The following is an 18,055-nucleotide window of genomic DNA, read 5'->3' as shown; positions in this document are numbered from 1 at the left end:
GACGGAATTTTTGAAGAACTTTTACAGAAATTGGACCTCACAAAGCAAGGTGTGCAACATGTATCAACTCAAGCTTGTAACCCTTATTACAAGCTTGTAACCCTAACCCATAAGACTCCTGAACAGCTAATCATGGCTACCTGGATTATTTGCACTGCCCCCCACCCCCACCCCACACCCCACACCCCATATTTTTATGCTGCTGCTACTCTGTTAATTATTTATGCATAGTCACTTTAACTCTACCCACATGTACATATTACTTAAACTACCTCAACTAGCCGGTGCCCCCGCACATTGACTCTGCACCGGTACCCCCCTGTATATATAGCCTCCCTACTGTTATTTTATTTTACTTCTGCTCTTTTTTTCTCAACATTTTTTTGTTGTTGTTTTATTTAACTTTTTTTTATAAAAAATAAATGCACTGTTGGTTAAGGGCTGTAAGTAAGCATTTCACTGTAATGTCTGCACCTGTTGTATTCGGTGCATGTGGCCAATAAATTTTGATTTGATTTGATTTATTTGATAGTTTTTTCTAACTACCATGTAACCTACTTCCTGTTTACACATCCAATCCACAAGTCTCTTGTTAATTAGGTCCCCAACCCCCTATGTAGTTACTGTATCTATTATTGCCAAACCACAAGGAAGTAAAGAAGTGTAATGAATACTCGGACAGAGTGGTAAGATCCAATCGCAGAATAGCGATGCTTTATTAGAGTACAGACAAGGGAATAGCTTAATCGTGGTCGGGCGGGCTGTGGTCAAAACCGGGCCAGGCAGAGACAGGCAGAGGTACCAAGGGAGCGGGCTTAGTCGTAGTCGAGGTCACAGGCACAGGATCAGAGGACGGTAATCACTGGGGTAGACAAGTAGAGGATTAAGCAATTCGGGGAGTCAAACAACAAGGCACAGGTCGGATACACGGGTAATCAAAAACAACAAACTCTCTCTCTCTCTCGGAACAAAACGCTTAGCAAGTCACAATGGAACAATACCTCGCACCGACTGAACTTCTGAGCACACCTTAAATCCTACACTAATTACTGACAGGTGTGCTCAGAACTCAGGTGAACCAGATCGAGTCTGATGACTCCCCCTCTCTGTAGATCGGGGAAGTGTCAGACTCTGTCTAGACCCAGCCAACCCCCGATCCCTTACAGTATCCCCCTCCCCAGGGCCGGCTCCTGACGGCCTTCTACCTCTACCGGGTGGTCTTCCTCTGGGTCGGGGTCCTGGATGATCTGGGTGTTCAGCGTGGAAAGCGGCCTTGAGAGCGGGATCCAGTATGTCCTTAGCAGGGACCCATGACCGTTCCTCAGGTCCATATCCCTCCCAGTCCACGAGATATTCGATGCCCCCTCGTCTCCGTCTTGACTCCAGTATCTCGTGGACTGTATAGGTGGTGTCCTGTTCCTCCTCCAAAGGTGGTTTAGTAGGTTGTTGAGCGATTGGGGGGTACATCGGGCTATAGTGGACAGGTTTCAATAGGGAGACGTGGAACGTAGGGTTTATCCTGTAGTGTCGAGGGAGTAACAGACGGTAGGTGACAGGGTTAATACGTCTCTGTACCTTGAAAGGACCGATGTACCTGGGTTGGAGCTTCTTGCAGCTCCGTCGGAACCGCAGGTCTCGGGTAGACAGCCACACTCGTTGCCCGGGTTGATAAGTGGGAGTAGGTCTCCGGCGTCGGTCGGCGTAGGTCTTTTGCTGTTGTGAGGCTTGACTGAGATGTTGATGGGCCGTCTCCCAGACCTGCGCACTCCGACGGAACCACTCGTCCACAGCCGGTACCATCCCTGATGCGGTATCCCACGGGAACAGGGGTGGTTGATACCCTAGAACACACTGGAAGGGCGTTAGGCGTAGGGAGGTGTGAACGAGTGAGTTCTGAGCATACTCTACCCAAGGAAGGAATCGGCTCCACTCTTGCGGCTGCCGCGAACATTGTTGCCGTAAATATTTCCCAATTTCCTGGTTGAGCCGTTCTGTCTGTCCATTGGCCTGGGGATGATATCCGGAGGTTAGGCTAACCGAGATGCCCAAGCGTTCGCAGAAGGCCTTCCATACCCGGGATACAAACTGGGGTCCCCGGTCGGAAACAATATCCTCCGGGACACCAAACTGCCGGAACACCTGGGTAAACATAGTCTCAGCCATCTGAGTGGCGTTAGGCAAACGGGTCATGGGTACTAACCGGCACATCTTGGAGAAACGATCGATGACCATGAGAATTACAGTATGGCCCTCTGATTCTGGTAGGTCGGTAACAAAGTCCATTGCAATGTGCGACCAGGGTCGTTGAGGAGTTGGCAATGGCATCAGCTTACCCTCCGGTAGTGCACGAGGTACCTTGGACTGAGCACATACGGGACAGGATAAGACATAGTCTCTGACGTCATCTGTGAGGGAATCCCACCAGTATTTGCGGCTGATGAGTCGTGTAGTTCGAGTGATCCCGGGATGACCAGATCCCAGCGACGTGTGGCACCATTCCATCAGTTGAGGTCGAAGTGGGGCTGGCACAAACACCTTAGACACCAGGGTTTCTGGAGGAGCTGGTTCCGCTTGTAAGCTCTCCTGAATAGTGTCATCAATAGCCCACCTCACAGGACCAGCACGGCAACTCATGGGGAGAATATGTTCTGGCTCCATGGGTCTTTCCGCGCGCTCGAACCGTCGGGAAAGCGCGTCCGCCTTACCATTCTTGGACCCGGGGATATAAGAAACAGTGAATCGGAAACGGTTGAAGAATAAAGACCACCTTGCCTGTCGGGAGTTCAGTCGTTTGGCACTGTGAAGATACTCCAGGTTGCGGTGGTCCGTGAGCACTTGGAACGGATGCTCTGCTCCCTCCAACCAATGTCTCCACTCCTCCAGTGCTAACTTCACCGCCAGTAATTCCCGATTACCCACGTCATAGTTCTGCTCGGCAGAATTCAGCTTCCTTGAAAAGAAAGCACAGGGTCGTGATTTAGGCGGCTCACCTTGGCGTTGGGATAACACGGCTCCAACTCCAACCTCCGAAGCGTCCACTTCCACGATAAACGGTAAGGTAGGGTCCGGCTGACATAGAATAGGAGCGGTGGTAAAGCGTTGTTTCAACGTCTCAAACGCACGCACTGCCCCCTCCGTCCAGTTCAGACCGCGACCCTTGTAGCTGGTCATCGCCGACAGGGGCGCTGCGGTTGTGCTGAAATTACGCACGAACCGTCTATAGTAATTGGCAAACCCTAAGAATCTCTGGAGCTCTTTCACCGTCTGGGGTTGAGGCCAGTCTTGTACCGCTTGCACCTTGGATTCATCCAGTTTAACCCCTTCGGGAGTGAGTATGGCCCCAAGGAAGGAAATCGTAGTGACATGGAATTCACTCATTTCTGCCTTCATGAACAGAGAATGTTGTAGGAGCCGATCCAGCACCTGTCGTACATGGGACACATGTTCACTCAGAGAGTTAGAATAGATTAGGATGTCATCAATGTACACGATAACAAAGCGATCAATCATGTCCCTGAAAATGTCATTCATGAACGCCTGGAATACTGAGGGCGCGTTGGTAAGTCCATAGGGCATGACACAATATTCGTAGTGTCCTCGATGTGTGATGAAGGCGGTCTTCCATTCATCCCCTTCTCTAATACGCACCAGATTGTACGCACTCCTGAGGTCCAGTTTACTGTACATGGAGGCCTGTCCCACCTGTTCGAGGGCTGCTGGAATCAAAGGAAGGGGGTAACGATTTTTGATGGTAATATCGTTCAACCCTCGATAGTCTATACAAGGACGCAGTCCGCCATCCTTTTTCTTCACGAAGAAAAAACTGGATGCGGCGAGAGACGTAGATGGGCGAATGCCCCCTTGCTGTAGCGCCTCATCAATATACTGGCTCATTGATTCTCGTTCCGGCTGTGACAACGGGTAGATTCTTCCACGAGGAGGTGTAGCCCCGGATAGCAGATCAATCCCGCAGTCCCAGGCCCGATGAGGTGGTAACACGGTGGCCCTCTCCTTGGAGAACACCTGCGCGTAATCCTGGTATTCTGTAGGGACAACAGTAGACACCGCACCCTGCGCATCCTCCACAGTAGACATTTTGCACGGTAAATTGAGGCACTCTGCCCTACATACCTCACTCCAAGCCGTGATATCGCCAGATTTCCAGGAGATGACCGGATCATGGGTGACGAGCCAGGGGTGGCCGAGAACTAGCGGCTCCCGTGGAGCGGAGATGACGAAAAAAATGATGTTCTCATGGTGTATGGAGCCCACTTGTAATTTGATTACCTCTGTACGGTGCGTAATGAACCCAGTGCCCATGGGCTCACCATCTAGCGCGTTGACTCGCAGGGGAGGTTGAATTGGGATAAGTTGAACTCCCAACTCCTCAGCAAGACCCATATCCAGAAAGCTGGCAGCCGCTCCGGAATCAATAAGTCCTTCCAACCTGCGCACTTTCTCTCCGACAGATAAGGTAACTGGCACATACATTTGTTTTGATGTAATGTTCAAAACTTGAGTCTCACTCACCGGTTTGGCAGTTCCGAGGCGATATCCTGGGGTACGGTTTGGTCGTACCGGACATAGACGAACGAAATGACCCGACTGACCACAATACAGGCATAGTCCGTCTTGCCGACGCTGTTGTCTCACCGAACCTTGTAGAGGTGACCGTCCCAGTTGCATAGGTTCCTCCTCAGATTCCTTAGGACCAGTGATCGAGGGCTCCCGGACTGTGGATACCTTGTGTTGCACTATCAGATTATCAATAGAGATGGCTATTTTGATAAAATCATGTAGCGCAGTGATATCTCCTCGACAAGCCAACTCAGTCTGTACGTCTTTGCGCAGCCCTCTTCGGAAAACGGTGAGCAAAGCAGTCTCGCTCCATCCGCTACCGGCTGCTATAGTACGGAACTCCAAAGCGTAGTCGGCTACTGTGCGACGGCCCTGCTGAAGTTCGCATAGTTGGTCTCCCACACTACGCCCAGATACTGGGTGGTCGAACACCTCTTGGAACAGTCTCTTGAACTGAACTTCCGCATTCAACTCGGGGACCTCAGCTGCCCAAAGCGCAGTAGCCCAATCCAGTGCTCTTCCCGTTAGCAGAGAAATCATGAAATCCACCCTGCTACGGTCATCGGAAAACATAGTACGATTATACGACATATACAGGGACGTCTGGAGTAGAAACCCCTGACATTTGCCAGGTTCCCCGTCGTACCTTGTCGGTAGAGAAATCGGAGGTGCAGGACGAGGACTGACCGTGCTCGGGGTGGTGCCTTCAGCCGCACCAGCGTTGAGTAGCTGCAGGAGTTCATCCATCCGTTTCTCCTGTATCTCCCATCACCTCTGTAATTCCGCTGGATCCATGGTAAAGGCGAGGTATTCTGTAATGAATACTCGGACAGAGTGGTAAGATCCAATCGCAGAATAGCGATGCTTTATTAGAGTACAGACAAGGGAATAGCTTAATCGTGGTCGGGCGGGCTGTGGTCAAAACCGGGCCAGGCAGAGACAGGCAGAGGTACCAAGGGAGCGGGCTTAGTCGTAGTCGAGGTCACAGGCACAGGATCAGAGGACGGTAATCACTGGGGTAGACAAGTAGAGGATTAAGCAATTCGGGGAGTCAAACAACAAGGCACAGGTCGGATACACGGGTAATCAAAAACAACAAACTCTCTCTCTCTCTCGGAACAAAACGCTTAGCAAGTCACAATGGAACAATACCTCGCACCGACTGAACTTCTGAGCACACCTTAAATCCTACACTAATTACTGACAGGTGTGCTCAGAACTCAGGTGAACCAGATCGAGTCTGATGACTCCCCCTCTCTGTAGATCGGGGAAGTGTCAGACTCTGTCTAGACCCAGCCAACCCCCGATCCCTTACAAGAAGGAGATTGTGAGATAATAAGGTAACTTCTGCACCAATGTCAAAGCACAATCTCAAAAGAAAAAGGAGGGTAAAACTTAATTCATAATCCCTTCATAATTCTGTAGATAACACTGCCAACAGTTAACAAGCCAAGAAATGTCAGGGTTTGTAAACGTGCAACGTGATACTTCAGGGAGTGTGCCTGTGGACAACAGAAATACAATTCTAGTTACTGATATGATCTCTCCTTTTTTTATGGAGGAAGACTAAACCAACAAAAGACTGCTGCATTTCTAGCATACCTTAATCTGTTGAGCAATGCCCTTTATCTGTGTTCATATGAGAGAAAACATAACGTTTTGTCTAATGCAGATCATTTTCACGATGCCCTATAGCTGTTAACTGTCTTTTACTTTTAGATTGTGTATATTATGTGGATTGTTGTGAATTGTTAGATATTACTGCACTGTTGGAGCTAGAAACACAAGCATTTTGCTACACCTACAATAACATCTGCTAAACACGTGTATGTGACCAATAACATTTAATTTGATTTGATTTCGATTTGTTTTTCACATATTACTCTTGAAAAATCTGAATGCTTTTCCTCTCAATATCCCCTCCCATACACACACACACACACACACACACACACACATGAACACACAAAAACATAAAATAGGCAAGTACCAAATTGGGAGAGGAGAGAGAGAGAGAGAGAGAGAGAGAGAGAGAGAGAGAGAGAGAGAGAGAGAGAGAGAGAGAGAGAGAGAGAGAGAGAGAGAGAGAACAGGGAGAGAGAGAGAGAGATAGAAACAGGGAGAGAGAGAGAGAGAGAGAGAGAGAGAGGTGTGTGGCTCCTCCTTACTCTGTGTGCACTCTCTTCCTCTCGCTTTTTAGTGTGTGCCTCATTCACTCACTCAGAAAAGGTTGAGAGAGGGGACCAGAGGGTCTCTCAGCAAGAGAAGGGTAATAAAAAGGGGATCGTTTGAACAAGAGAGTGACTGTGTAAACAAAGGGAACTGGGTGGGGGTTGTGTTCTTTGGGACTCATCACTTGTCTTCAACACACCGCTCCTGCAGCACTATAGGACTCCTGGATGGAGAGGGAGCAGGGAGAGGTAAAGGCAGATCGCCTGGAGGGCCCAGACCCACTCTCTGACTCAGAGAGAGAGATGATCAAGGACACCTGGGCCAAAGTCTACCAGAACTGCGATGATGTCGGGGTGGCCATTCTCATCAGGTAAACTTTACCTATACTCTCTTTCCCTTGTTTCTTGCCTATAACATCTTGAAATTGTCAGTCTAAAGACACTAATAAACTTGCCTAGGTGCACACATTTCCATTTGGGGAGTTGTGGAGGGCTGGTGACAGAAGAGCTGTAACTTATTGAATGCTAACTCTTTCAACACAGCACACACATATTGTTCTTGCTGTGTGAGTTTGCTTCTCCTTATTTATTACATTGCAACATGGCAATTGCACATGGCTCCTTATCTTGCTCATGGTTGTTTTTACCTAATCGTGTTGCAATAGTTGATTGTAATAAATAACAATGTTCTTGCAACCTAGATTACAATCTCTCCATGACCCTTGCATGATCCCCACTATAGGTGATGGGAACTAAAAGTTATTTTAACAAAGTGTGAAGATTGTAACATGACAATTGACTTGACTTGCGCGCTCTCAGTCTGTTAGAGAGTGCGCCATCACTCATCTCTGAGCTATTGCATCTGAAATTGGCTCCCTTACTATCCATATTCCTATCAGTTGGCAGAAGCAGAGGGAAAAGTGTCAATCCATCTTGCTGCTTATTCCAAGCTGACATATTTGGCTCTGCAGGTGCTCCCTCCCTGAGGGCAGATCATGTTTCACATATCTGCAGACCAGGGATCTCTGACCTAACTCCCTGAACCCTCACAGGGATGTCTCTGTCTAATCCCTCATTGAGCCCCATGAAGATGAGTGATCAGGGACACTCCCTCCATTCATCATTACATAGTGAACAGGAGGTTATTATACTGTATCAAACCATTCAAAGGCAGATAGCTTTGGGTATACTACCGTACATGACTTACTGTATACTTACTGTCTATATATTACAGCAGACAAGCAGCAGCTAACCTCTGTGACCATTTGTGATGAGCAAGGCCTTTGGAGTGGTGAGGTTTGCACCATGAGACAGCATTGCCCCTCACAAGTCAATAACTATGTACCAAGAGAGTTTTCATCTATATTTTTTGTAGCCGTCTATTTACCACCACAAACCGATGCTGGCACTAAGACCGCACTCAACGAGCTGTATAGGGCCATAAGCAAACAAGAAAATGCTCATCCAAAGGCTCCTAGTGGCTGGTGATTTTGATGCAGGAAAACTGAAATCCGTTTTACCTAATTTCTACCAGCAATTTTAGATCACCTTTACCCCACACACAGAAACACATACAAAGCTCTCCCTCGCCATCCATTTGACAAATCTGACTATAACTATATCCTCCTGATTCCTGTTTACAAGCTAAAACTCAAACAGGAAGTACTAGTGACACGCTCAATACAGAAGTGGTCCAAAGAAGCAGATTTTAATCTACAGGACTGTTTCGCTAGCACATACTGGAATATGTTCCGGGACTCATCCGATGGCATTGAGGAGTTTATCACATTAGTCTCTGGATTATAGGCAACATGCGGACTGAGCTAAAGGCTACAGCTGCCGCTTACAGGACTAAGATTGAATCCTACTACACCAGCTCTGATGCTCGTCGGATGTGGCAGGGCTTGCAAACTATCACAGATTACAAAGGGAAACCCAGCCGCGAACTGCCCAGTGACGCAAGCCCACCAGACGAGCTAAATGCATTAAATGCTCGCTTCGAGGCAAGCAACACTGAACCATGTGTGAGAGCACCAGCTGTTCCAGATGACTGTGTGATCATGCTCTCCGTAGCCAATGTGAGTAAGAACTTTAAACAGGTTAACATTCACAAGGCCGCAAGACGGATTACCAGGACGCGTACTCAGAGCAAGCTCTGACCAGCTGACAAGTGTCTTCACTGACATTTTCAACCTCTCCCTGAACCAGTATGTAATACCTACATGTGTCAAGCAGAACACCATAGTCTCTGTGCACAAGAATGTCAAGGTAACCTGTGTAAATGACTATTGCCCCGTAGCACTCACATCTGTAGCCATGAAATGCTTTGAAAGGCTGGTCATTGCTCACATCAACACCATCATCCTAGACACCCTGGACCCACTCCAATTCGCATACCTCCCCAACAGATCCACAGATGACGCAATCTCTATTGCACTCCACACTGCCCTTTCCCACATGGACAAAAGGAACACCTACATTAGAATGCTGTTCATTTACTATAGCTCAGTGTTCAACACCATAGTACCCTCCAAGCTCATCACTAAGCTAAGGACCCTGGGACTGAACACCTCCCTCTTCAACTGGATCTTGGATTTCCTGCCGGGACGTCCCCAGGTGGTGAGGGTAGGCAACAACACATCCGCCACACTGACTCTCAACACGGGGACCCTCATGGGTGCATGCTTAGTCCCCTCCTGTACTCCCTCATTACCATCATTAAGTTTGTGGTCCTCTGTAGCTCAGCTGGTAGAGCACGGCGCTTGTAACGCCAAGATAGTGGGTTCGATCCCCGGGACCACCCATTCACAAAAAATGTATGCACGTATGACTGTAAGTCGCTTTGGATAAAAGCGTCTGCTAAATGGCATATTATTATTATTATTATTTGCCGACAACACGACGGTGGTAGGCCTGATCACAGACGATGATGAGAAAGCCTATAGGGAGGAGGTCAGAGACCTGGCAGTGTGGTGCCAGGACAACAACCTCTCCCTCAACGTCAGCAAGACAAAGGAGCTGATAGTGGACTACAGGAAACGGAGGGCAGAGCATGCCCCCATTCACATCAACAGGGCTGTAGTGGAGCGAATTGAGAGCGTCGAGTTCCTCGGTGTCCACATCACTAAGGATCTATCATGGTCCAAACATACAAACACAGTCGTGAAAGGGCACAACAACGCCACTTCCCGCTCAGGAGGCTGAAAAGATTTGTCATGGGCCCTCAGATTCTCAAAAAGTTCTACAACTGCACCATTGAGAAAATCTTGACTGGCTGCACACCACTTCTTATGGCAACTGCTTGGCATCCGACCACAAGGCACTACAGAGGGTAGTGCGGACAGCCAAGTACATCACTGGGGCTGAGCTCCCTGCCATCCAGGACCTCTATACCAGGCTGTGTCAAAGGAAGGCCCTAGAAATTGTCAAAGACTCCAGCCACCGAAGTCATAGACTGTTCTCTCTGCTACCGCACGGCAAGAGGTACCAATGAACCAAGTCTGGAACCAGCAGGACCCTGAACAGCTTGTACACCAAGCCATAAGACTGCTAAATAGTTTGCTAAATAGTTAACCAAATAGCTACCCGGACTATCTGCATTGACCCTTTTTGCACTAACTTTATTTGAGTCATCACATACGCTGCTGCTACTGTTTACTATCACTTTACTGTCACTTTATTCCTAGTTATATTTACATATCTACCTCAATTACCTCGTATCCCTGCACATCGACTCGGTACTGGTACACCTTCTATATAGCTAAGTAAATGTGAATTATTATGTGGATTATAATGGAAATTGTTGTAGGGATTTATAAAAAATGTAATAAGGGAAAATCAAGAATGAAATTTCAAAGTGGAAATTACAAACTTCAGAACCTCCAATACACTACAATTTGTAAATGTCCTGCATTGCAGTAAAGTTCTCCTGCAACAGGGTGATCAAATTAAGATCTTACACCTGTAGGAGTTGAAAGAAAGGTTGACAAAGAATATCATATGAAGATACGTGCTCTGTCACAGACTGATGTGTGTCAGTGTCTTAGTGCAATGTTGCAATTTAGATGTGTCAAAGATCAGAGTACTGTACCAGCTTTGAAAACTGTAGAATAACTATAACTAAGCCACCACTTCAGACACAGTACAGATGTAGTAGGATCTTAATTGTATCACCCTGTTGCAGGATAGCTCTCCTGCAATGCAGGAAATGTAAAACTTGTAGTGTGTATTTGAGGTTAAAAAGGCTTCTGAAGTTTGTAATTTCCACTGAAATTTTAGACTTGATTTTCCTTTACGAAAAATGTATTAAACCCTACAAAAATGTTAATTAATTATAATCCTCATAATAATTCACATTTCCTGTTTCTGCAGGATTATTTTCCTACTGTAGAAAACTGGTTCAAAGGAAGATCCTACATCTGTACCATATGAAAAAAACATTTTCAGTATACGTTGGAAGTTTCTAAAATTACTCCTGGAAACAATATGATTACCTAAATGATATGGTATTATACCTGAAGGCAAAATCGCACTGTGTGACCTGAGAATTTCCCTTTTTCTAGGACTTCAGAGTGTCTCTTACACACAGGTCTTATGACAGCTTGATTAGATGTCCTCTTCTTCCCTCCGTTCACGTCCTCTACAGTCTTTAGATCCTCAGCCAGGAATCCCAAGAATGAGGGGTAATCAATAGAGCCAAGTTAAATTATCCACTTGACCCCGAAAGAGCAGTTCCTATATTTTCAGTACAGTTACCTCCCTAGTCTATCCCAGCCTCTGTCTGCTTCCCTTCTGTTTTGATGTTAAGAACATGTTTATCAAAAGGACATAATCTTTGTCATAAATTGCAATGCTTTCATTTCATGCAATACTTGAGTACCGGTACTTAAAACCTCAAATTGCTCTGAGGCATTCCAAATGCCCGTAGTATTATATGGTGACATGGAGCACTTACAGGGAGTAAACTTTAGCTGTTATGGGGTCTTTGAATCTTTGGAGATTTGAAGGCATGTTCAGGTATAATGTCAAACCTCAAACCTCAACTTCCCTCTCTCTCTGTCAGTTTAATACTAAAAGCTATGCTTGGTTCATTTAGTCCTCTAAAAACTAAAATATCCAATGCAAAATACCCATAGCTCTCTGAAAAGTATTGTATCGGTGATGCATCTCATTGTAACAAAATCCAGGGTATCCATAGGTAGTTGTATTTGCATTTATCAAATACCTATTCAATTTCCACTCAGGGCAAGTATGTAACTTTCATAATAACCATGAAACTATCTCAGAAATGAGCCCTATCCCAGAGTAGGATCAACAGGCTGATGATATAAAACACTAATGAGGCTATTTATATGCAGCCACCACATGTCATGGGAGAGATTAAACACCACTGTCTTCACTACTTATGAGTGAAACAGACGATCTGGCTTTACAATTGAATGTCATTGAATTAGCACATGCATAGACCCTCCACTTTAAGCAGAAGAGAATGAGACACCCCCTCCTCTGTCTTCCTTCTCTGATTCCTCCCAACACTTGATTTCACAGGTGAAGATAGTGGAAGCAATGTGCTTTCATCGAAACACAATGCCTTCCCCATAGGGCATCCCTTTTCTGTTATGGGTTTAAAAGGATAGAGGTATGGGACATCTGGAACAGATACACACAGACAGCTGTATTGTATCTGTCCTGGTCACTGTAGGCTGTTGCTTATTGCTCAATACTACTCTCTTTCACAATGTGGTCTCTGGTGGTCAAACCAGTTTATTCCACAAAGAAAACCTATATCATCATTTGAGGTATTCTGTTTTTAAATGATATAGAATTAGATGGGTGGTAAGTAAGGTATATGTCTTATTCTAATACATTGTTTGGGTGTTTACAAGAGCTGATAGGAATACACAAATACTGTAGCACACCAATGTTGAACATGAGTGTGGGTGTAGGTGCATCCGTCCAAACCAACCATATGGTATATCCCTATGATGTAGAGCTAATTGTCTCCAACCCCGACAAACACAGTGAGAGGGAAGCAGCAGATGAAGTCACTGCTGCCTGAGTACACACAGCCATTCTGACCGTTTATTTCAGTGTGTAATTACACGAGCAACCAACTAACCATCTCAAGCTCATTAGCGCACTTCACTGTTGGTCCACTAATCATACGGCCAGACATGGAGATTATGAAAGGCAGTGTGAGGGAACATGTTGTTGTAACCTCTCCAGTTAACTGATAATAAAGAGTGATTCATTTAATATTGACTTCAGGTGTCCCTGCTGTTGGAATTACACCACAGCAGCTTTGTGAGTTTTAGGGGAGCGCTGTGCAGCCACTGAGACCAGACATCAGGGACCACATTGGAAACAATTGGAATCGCTATACCGTGTTATTGCCTGGGTTGTACTCAGTGGATATTCCAAATAAATCAATCACCGGGACCAACAGATCTCCTAGACTCAGGAGAACATAGCGGTAGCCACTGAAATTCCAGGGTGTACACAGACCTGTAGCATGATGACAGGCTGGGTGTCATACTGAATGGATTCTTACCAATGCCTTGCTCTACATTGTGGTACATGATATAATTGTGCTATTTATTATTATTTTTAGTCATTTTTTACATCACTCAGTTTGTTTTTGTTAACTGACAAACATTTATTCTGCCTTATCAGCTGGAAGAAATGTTCAGTTGAAGTCGGAAGTTTACATACACTTAGGTTGGAGTCATTAAAACTAGTTTTTCAACCACTCCACAAATTTCTTGTTAACAAACTATAGTTTTGGCAAGTCAGTTAGGACATCTACTTTGTGCATGACACAAGTAATTTTTCCAACAATTGTTTACAGACATATTATTTCACTTATAATTCACTGTATCACAATTCCAGTGGGTCAGAAGTTTACATACACTAAGTTGACTGTGCCTTTAAACAGCTTGGAAAATTCCAGAAAATGATGTCATAGCTTTAGAAGCTTCTGATAGGCTAATTGACATAATTTGAGTCAATTGGAGGTGTACCTGTGGATGTATTTCAAGGCCTACCTTCAAACTCAGTGCCTCTTTGCTTGACATCATGGGAAAATCAAAAGAAATCAGCCAAGACCTCAGAAAAACAATTGTAGACCCTCACAAGTCTGGTTCATCCTTGGGAGCAATTTCCAAACGCCTGAAGGTACCACGTTCATCTGTACAAACAATAGTACGCAAGTATAAACACCATGGGACCACGCAGCCGTCATACCGCTCAGGAAGGAGATGCGTTCTGTCTCCTAAAGATTAACGTACTTTGGTGCGAAAAGTGCAAATCAATCCCAGAACAACAGCAAAGGACCTTGTGAAGATGCTGGAGGAAACAGGTACAAAAGTATCTATATCCACAGTAAAACGAGTCCTATATCGACATAACCTGAAAGGCCGCTCAGCAAGGAAGAAGCCACTGCTCCAAAACCGCCATAAAAAAGCCTGACTACGGTTTTCAACTGCACATGGGGACAAAGATCGTACTTTTTGGAGAAATGTCCTCTGGTCTCATGAAACAAAAATATAACTGTTTGGCCATGATGACCATCGTTATGTTTGTAGGAAAAAGGGGGTTGCTTGCAAGCCGAAGAACACCATCCCAACCGTGAAGCACGGGGGTGGCAGCATCATGCTGTGGGGGTACTTTGCTGCAGGAGGGACTGGTGCACTTCACAAAATAGATGGCATCATGAGGAAGGAAAATTATGTGGATATATTGAAGCAACATCTCAAGACATCAGTCAGGAAGTTAAAGCTTGGTCACAAATGGGTCTTCAAAATGGACAATGACCCCAAACATACTTCCAAAGTTGTGGCAAAATGGCTTAAGGACACCAACGTCAAGGTATTGGAGTGGCCATCACAAAGCCCTGACCTCAATCCTATAGAAAATGTGTGGGCAGAACTGAAAAAGCGTGTGTGAGCAAGGAGGCCTACAAACCTGACTCAGTTACACCAGCTCTGTCAGGAGGAATGGGCCAAAATTCACCCAACTTATTGTGGGAAGCTTGTGGAAGGCTCCCCGAAACGTTTGACTCAAGTTAAACAATTTAAAGGCAATGCTACCAAATACTAATTGAGTGTATGTACACTTCTGACCCACCGGGAATGTGATGAAAGAAATAAAAGCTGAAATAAATCATTCTCTCTAATATTATTCTAACATTTCACATTTTTAAAATAAAGTGGTGATCCTAACTGACCTAAGACAGTGCATTTTTGCTAGGATTAGATGTCAGGAATTGTGAAAAACAGAGTTTAAATGTATTTGGCTAAGGTGTACGTAAACTTCCGACTTCAACTGTATGTTTTTACAAACACAGTTATCTTGTATTTGAATAGCACATGCTTGTGCTCAGGCCATGGTTGAGTAAATGAAGCGTAACCTGTACAGATCCTGGAAAGTGGTTAAACATTAAAAGGGCAGTCATGCTCTGCAGCTGTTTCAACACGCTCCAATTATGTTTACTTATAATATCTCACTGGGCCAAGTACTGCACCTGGAGTTGAGGGATAGCTAGCCAGCTCTGGTGGAGGGCTGAAGGGCAATGAGATCAGGTGAGCAGCTGGTCAAACTCTGGTCTCCCACACTCCTCCTCTCCTCTACAGGCTCTTTGTGAACTTCCCCTCCTCCAAGCAGTACTTCAGCCAGTTCCAACAGGTGGAGGACCCTGAGGAGCTGGAGAGGAGTGCCCAGCTCAGGAAGCACGCACGCAGGGTGATGAACGCCATCAACACCCTGGTGGAGAACCTCCATGACGGGGACAAGTTGGTGTCTGTGCTGAAGCTGGTGGGCAAGGCCCATGCACTCAGACACAAGGTGGAGCCTGTCTACTTCAAGGTGAGGAAGAACCGGGCAACATGTTTTCACATAACTAGCCACCATTATCCACAGGTACACCAAAGCAAATGTATCACTCATTCCATTTCCCTATCTCTCTCTTCCCAGATCCTGTGTGGGGTGATTCTGGAGGTGCTGGGTGAAGACTTTCAAGATTACATCACTCCAGAGGTGGCAGGGGCATGGACCAAACTGCTGGATGCAGTCTACTGGCACGTGACAGGCGTGTATGAGGAAGTGGGTTGGGCCTCCAGTTCTGCTGTGTGAACCATCTGTCTGTCTGGGTCAAAGTGACCGTCAGTGACTACTGTGGACTCCCGGAGACCGACTGCTACTGGGCCTTGGTTTAGGAGTAGGACAATCTACGTCTGACCATTCAAGGGAAGAAATGTATCTTTCCAGAGCTCATAGAATCTTCCTATGTATCATCATGGCTCCCTCCCTGTATCTTTCCCATGCCCCATTGTGGGGTGTGTTCTTCTGATGGACTCTCTTATGAACGATGGGGTGGTGGTTTGTGCTGACTTTGGTTGGAATGTGTGTGAATGGGTATATGTTTATCTGCATTTATGTTTGAGGTAGAGCATAAGCCCTACACAGACTAATATAATCTTGGATAATAATAATAATAATAATGTTTCTTCAGTTACATTACCAAGAGATTATGTTGAAGATTGAGGATTGGCAGATATAAGAACTGTATATAATGTCATAGAGACAGTCTACAAGTACACTCCCCTACACATGTTTTTATCTTTACACCAAAAACATACATACAGGGGAGTGTATGTCTTCTGCTAATCACTCACTTGTTAACCTGGGTTGTGCCTTTCTTTATCCCTAACACTGGCATCAAGGCCTTCGTTCATTTCATATGATGCTTTGCTGGTGTTTCCTGTACAGTATATTGTACTTCAGAATCAGATCCACTTCACTCTCTCTCACCTCGGACTGATACAAAATGAGAAATAACTTGTGAGGTGTGGTGTCCACATTTAAGCAATGTAAATGTTTCTTATCAATCCCTGTATCTGTATAATAACATATTAAACCAAAACAATTATGAGATCTATAATGGACGTCATGATCCTATTCATCCCATGCTCCTATTACATGCATATTATTCTTAATCACTTGTTTTTCACTGTGAAGTATTTGCACCCTCTTTCATCCTGCTGTGGCCTACTCCCTGTGAGTCAGCAGTCCTAAGGATAGGTGGATTAGCAGGAGGCCTAAAGGTATTTATACATGTCACGAGACCCTCAGAGAGAGCGTTGCTCAGTTCTGAATCCAGCCACCTCTCCCTGCACATCATTGATTGTTGTGGGAATACAAGTGCACATGTTGCCTTTCATTCCAGCATCAACAAAGACTTGTGTACCGTATGTGCTCCCCCATACTAACCTATATAGATATCATTACACAATAGAAGGTGCTGTAACAATACATTAGTATAATGAGTCTGGATTACTCAATAACTTCTATGAAGGTGCAATAGAACTGGTAGTGATATGTTATTTACATATATGCCGAATCTGATACTGAAAACAATGACATGAACTTGAACACACACAAACATTAAGACAGCTATGCTTTGACCCCAAGGTGAAAGCTTTCCTTATATAATCTAGGTTTTTGTTACATAAATGATTTTACACAAGGTCAAGTTCAAGTAAGTTCAAGAATTCTAGTAGCCTACAAGTGCATGCATTCTTTGTTTAATATAGGCTACACACCCTGCGCTGTCAATGCACTGAGACATTACACAATAAAGACAAAACACTAATTGTGACTCTAAGCATGAGTGTGCTACTACAGCAAAATCAGGGTCCATGATAGCCCTGCAGTGCTAGTTCGACCCACACCACATGAATGGCCACAGCACATAGTGCCCCTGTAAAGCTACACTGGTGGCGATGGAGGGTTAAATGGTTGAGCTCAGACCACAAACACTAAGTTCTGTTTACCTCCTGCCCCTGCAACGGGGCCTAACCCTTCCCCTGATCTGAGCTAATCCCACAGGCTAATCTTGCCACTAGCTAGAGAGCCACAGAAATTGTCTGATTGTTACCACACTCATTCTACTCTCCCTCAATGAGAGCAATGGTCCCAGTGTTCTAACCCAGCAGCAGCCCCAAGACGGGATACATGTGATAGGACTATGTGCACCACTACGATGGTCCTCACCACTATTGCTGTCATCCTATACAGAAAGTTCTCAAACCGAGTCGAACCGTAAGTACTCTTGTTTTTACTCTTTCTCATCCTCTGCCTCTTGCTCTGGTCACGTTCACTTCTTGAGGGAAAAGTTAGTTGATAATACACAGAGCCACATGTGTCTGGTCACATGTACAGGTAAGGTTGATATACAGATTTTGTGAAATGTATCTTGGTTGGTTCAATACTTAAGTTTTTGGTTGCTTTGAACTTACCTCTTACATCAC

The 18,055-nt window shown here is 45.4% G+C and overlaps 1 protein-coding gene across 1 annotated transcript; it reads left to right on the top strand.

Annotated features, from left to right (window-relative positions):
- The first annotated feature begins 6,781 nt into the window (after nt 1-6,781).
- LOC311147030 (cytoglobin-2-like) lies at nt 6,782-16,683 on the top strand. The gene is made up of 3 exons (XM_084183639.1): nt 6,782-7,120; nt 15,380-15,611; nt 15,720-16,683. The coding sequence occupies exons 1-3, from the start codon at nt 6,978-6,980 to the stop codon at nt 15,876-15,878; spliced, it is 534 nt and encodes a 177-aa protein (XP_084039765.1). The 5' UTR covers nt 6,782-6,977; the 3' UTR covers nt 15,879-16,683.
- The last annotated feature ends 1,372 nt before the right edge of the window (nt 16,684-18,055 follow it).

Source organism: Coregonus lavaretus (assembly GCF_964263955.1).
Source record: "Coregonus lavaretus genome assembly, chromosome: 2".
NCBI lineage: Eukaryota > Metazoa > Chordata > Actinopteri > Salmoniformes > Salmonidae > Coregonus > Coregonus lavaretus.
This window is presented reverse-complemented; position numbering and strand designations above follow the sequence as displayed.

What these genes read in the sequence shown, in the direction of transcription:
- LOC311147030 (XM_084183639.1), top strand. Translation starts at nt 6,978, where the DNA reads ATGGAGAGGGAGCAGGGAGAGGTAAAGGCAGATCGCCTGGAGGGCCCA. An exon ending in GGGGTGGCCATTCTCATCAG is followed by an intron (nt 7,121 to 15,379) that starts GTAAACTTTACC and finishes TCTCCTCTACAG; the next exon opens with GCTCTTTGTGAACTTCCCCT. An exon ending in TGGAGCCTGTCTACTTCAAG is followed by an intron (nt 15,612 to 15,719) that starts GTGAGGAAGAAC and finishes CTCTCTTCCCAG; the next exon opens with ATCCTGTGTGGGGTGATTCT.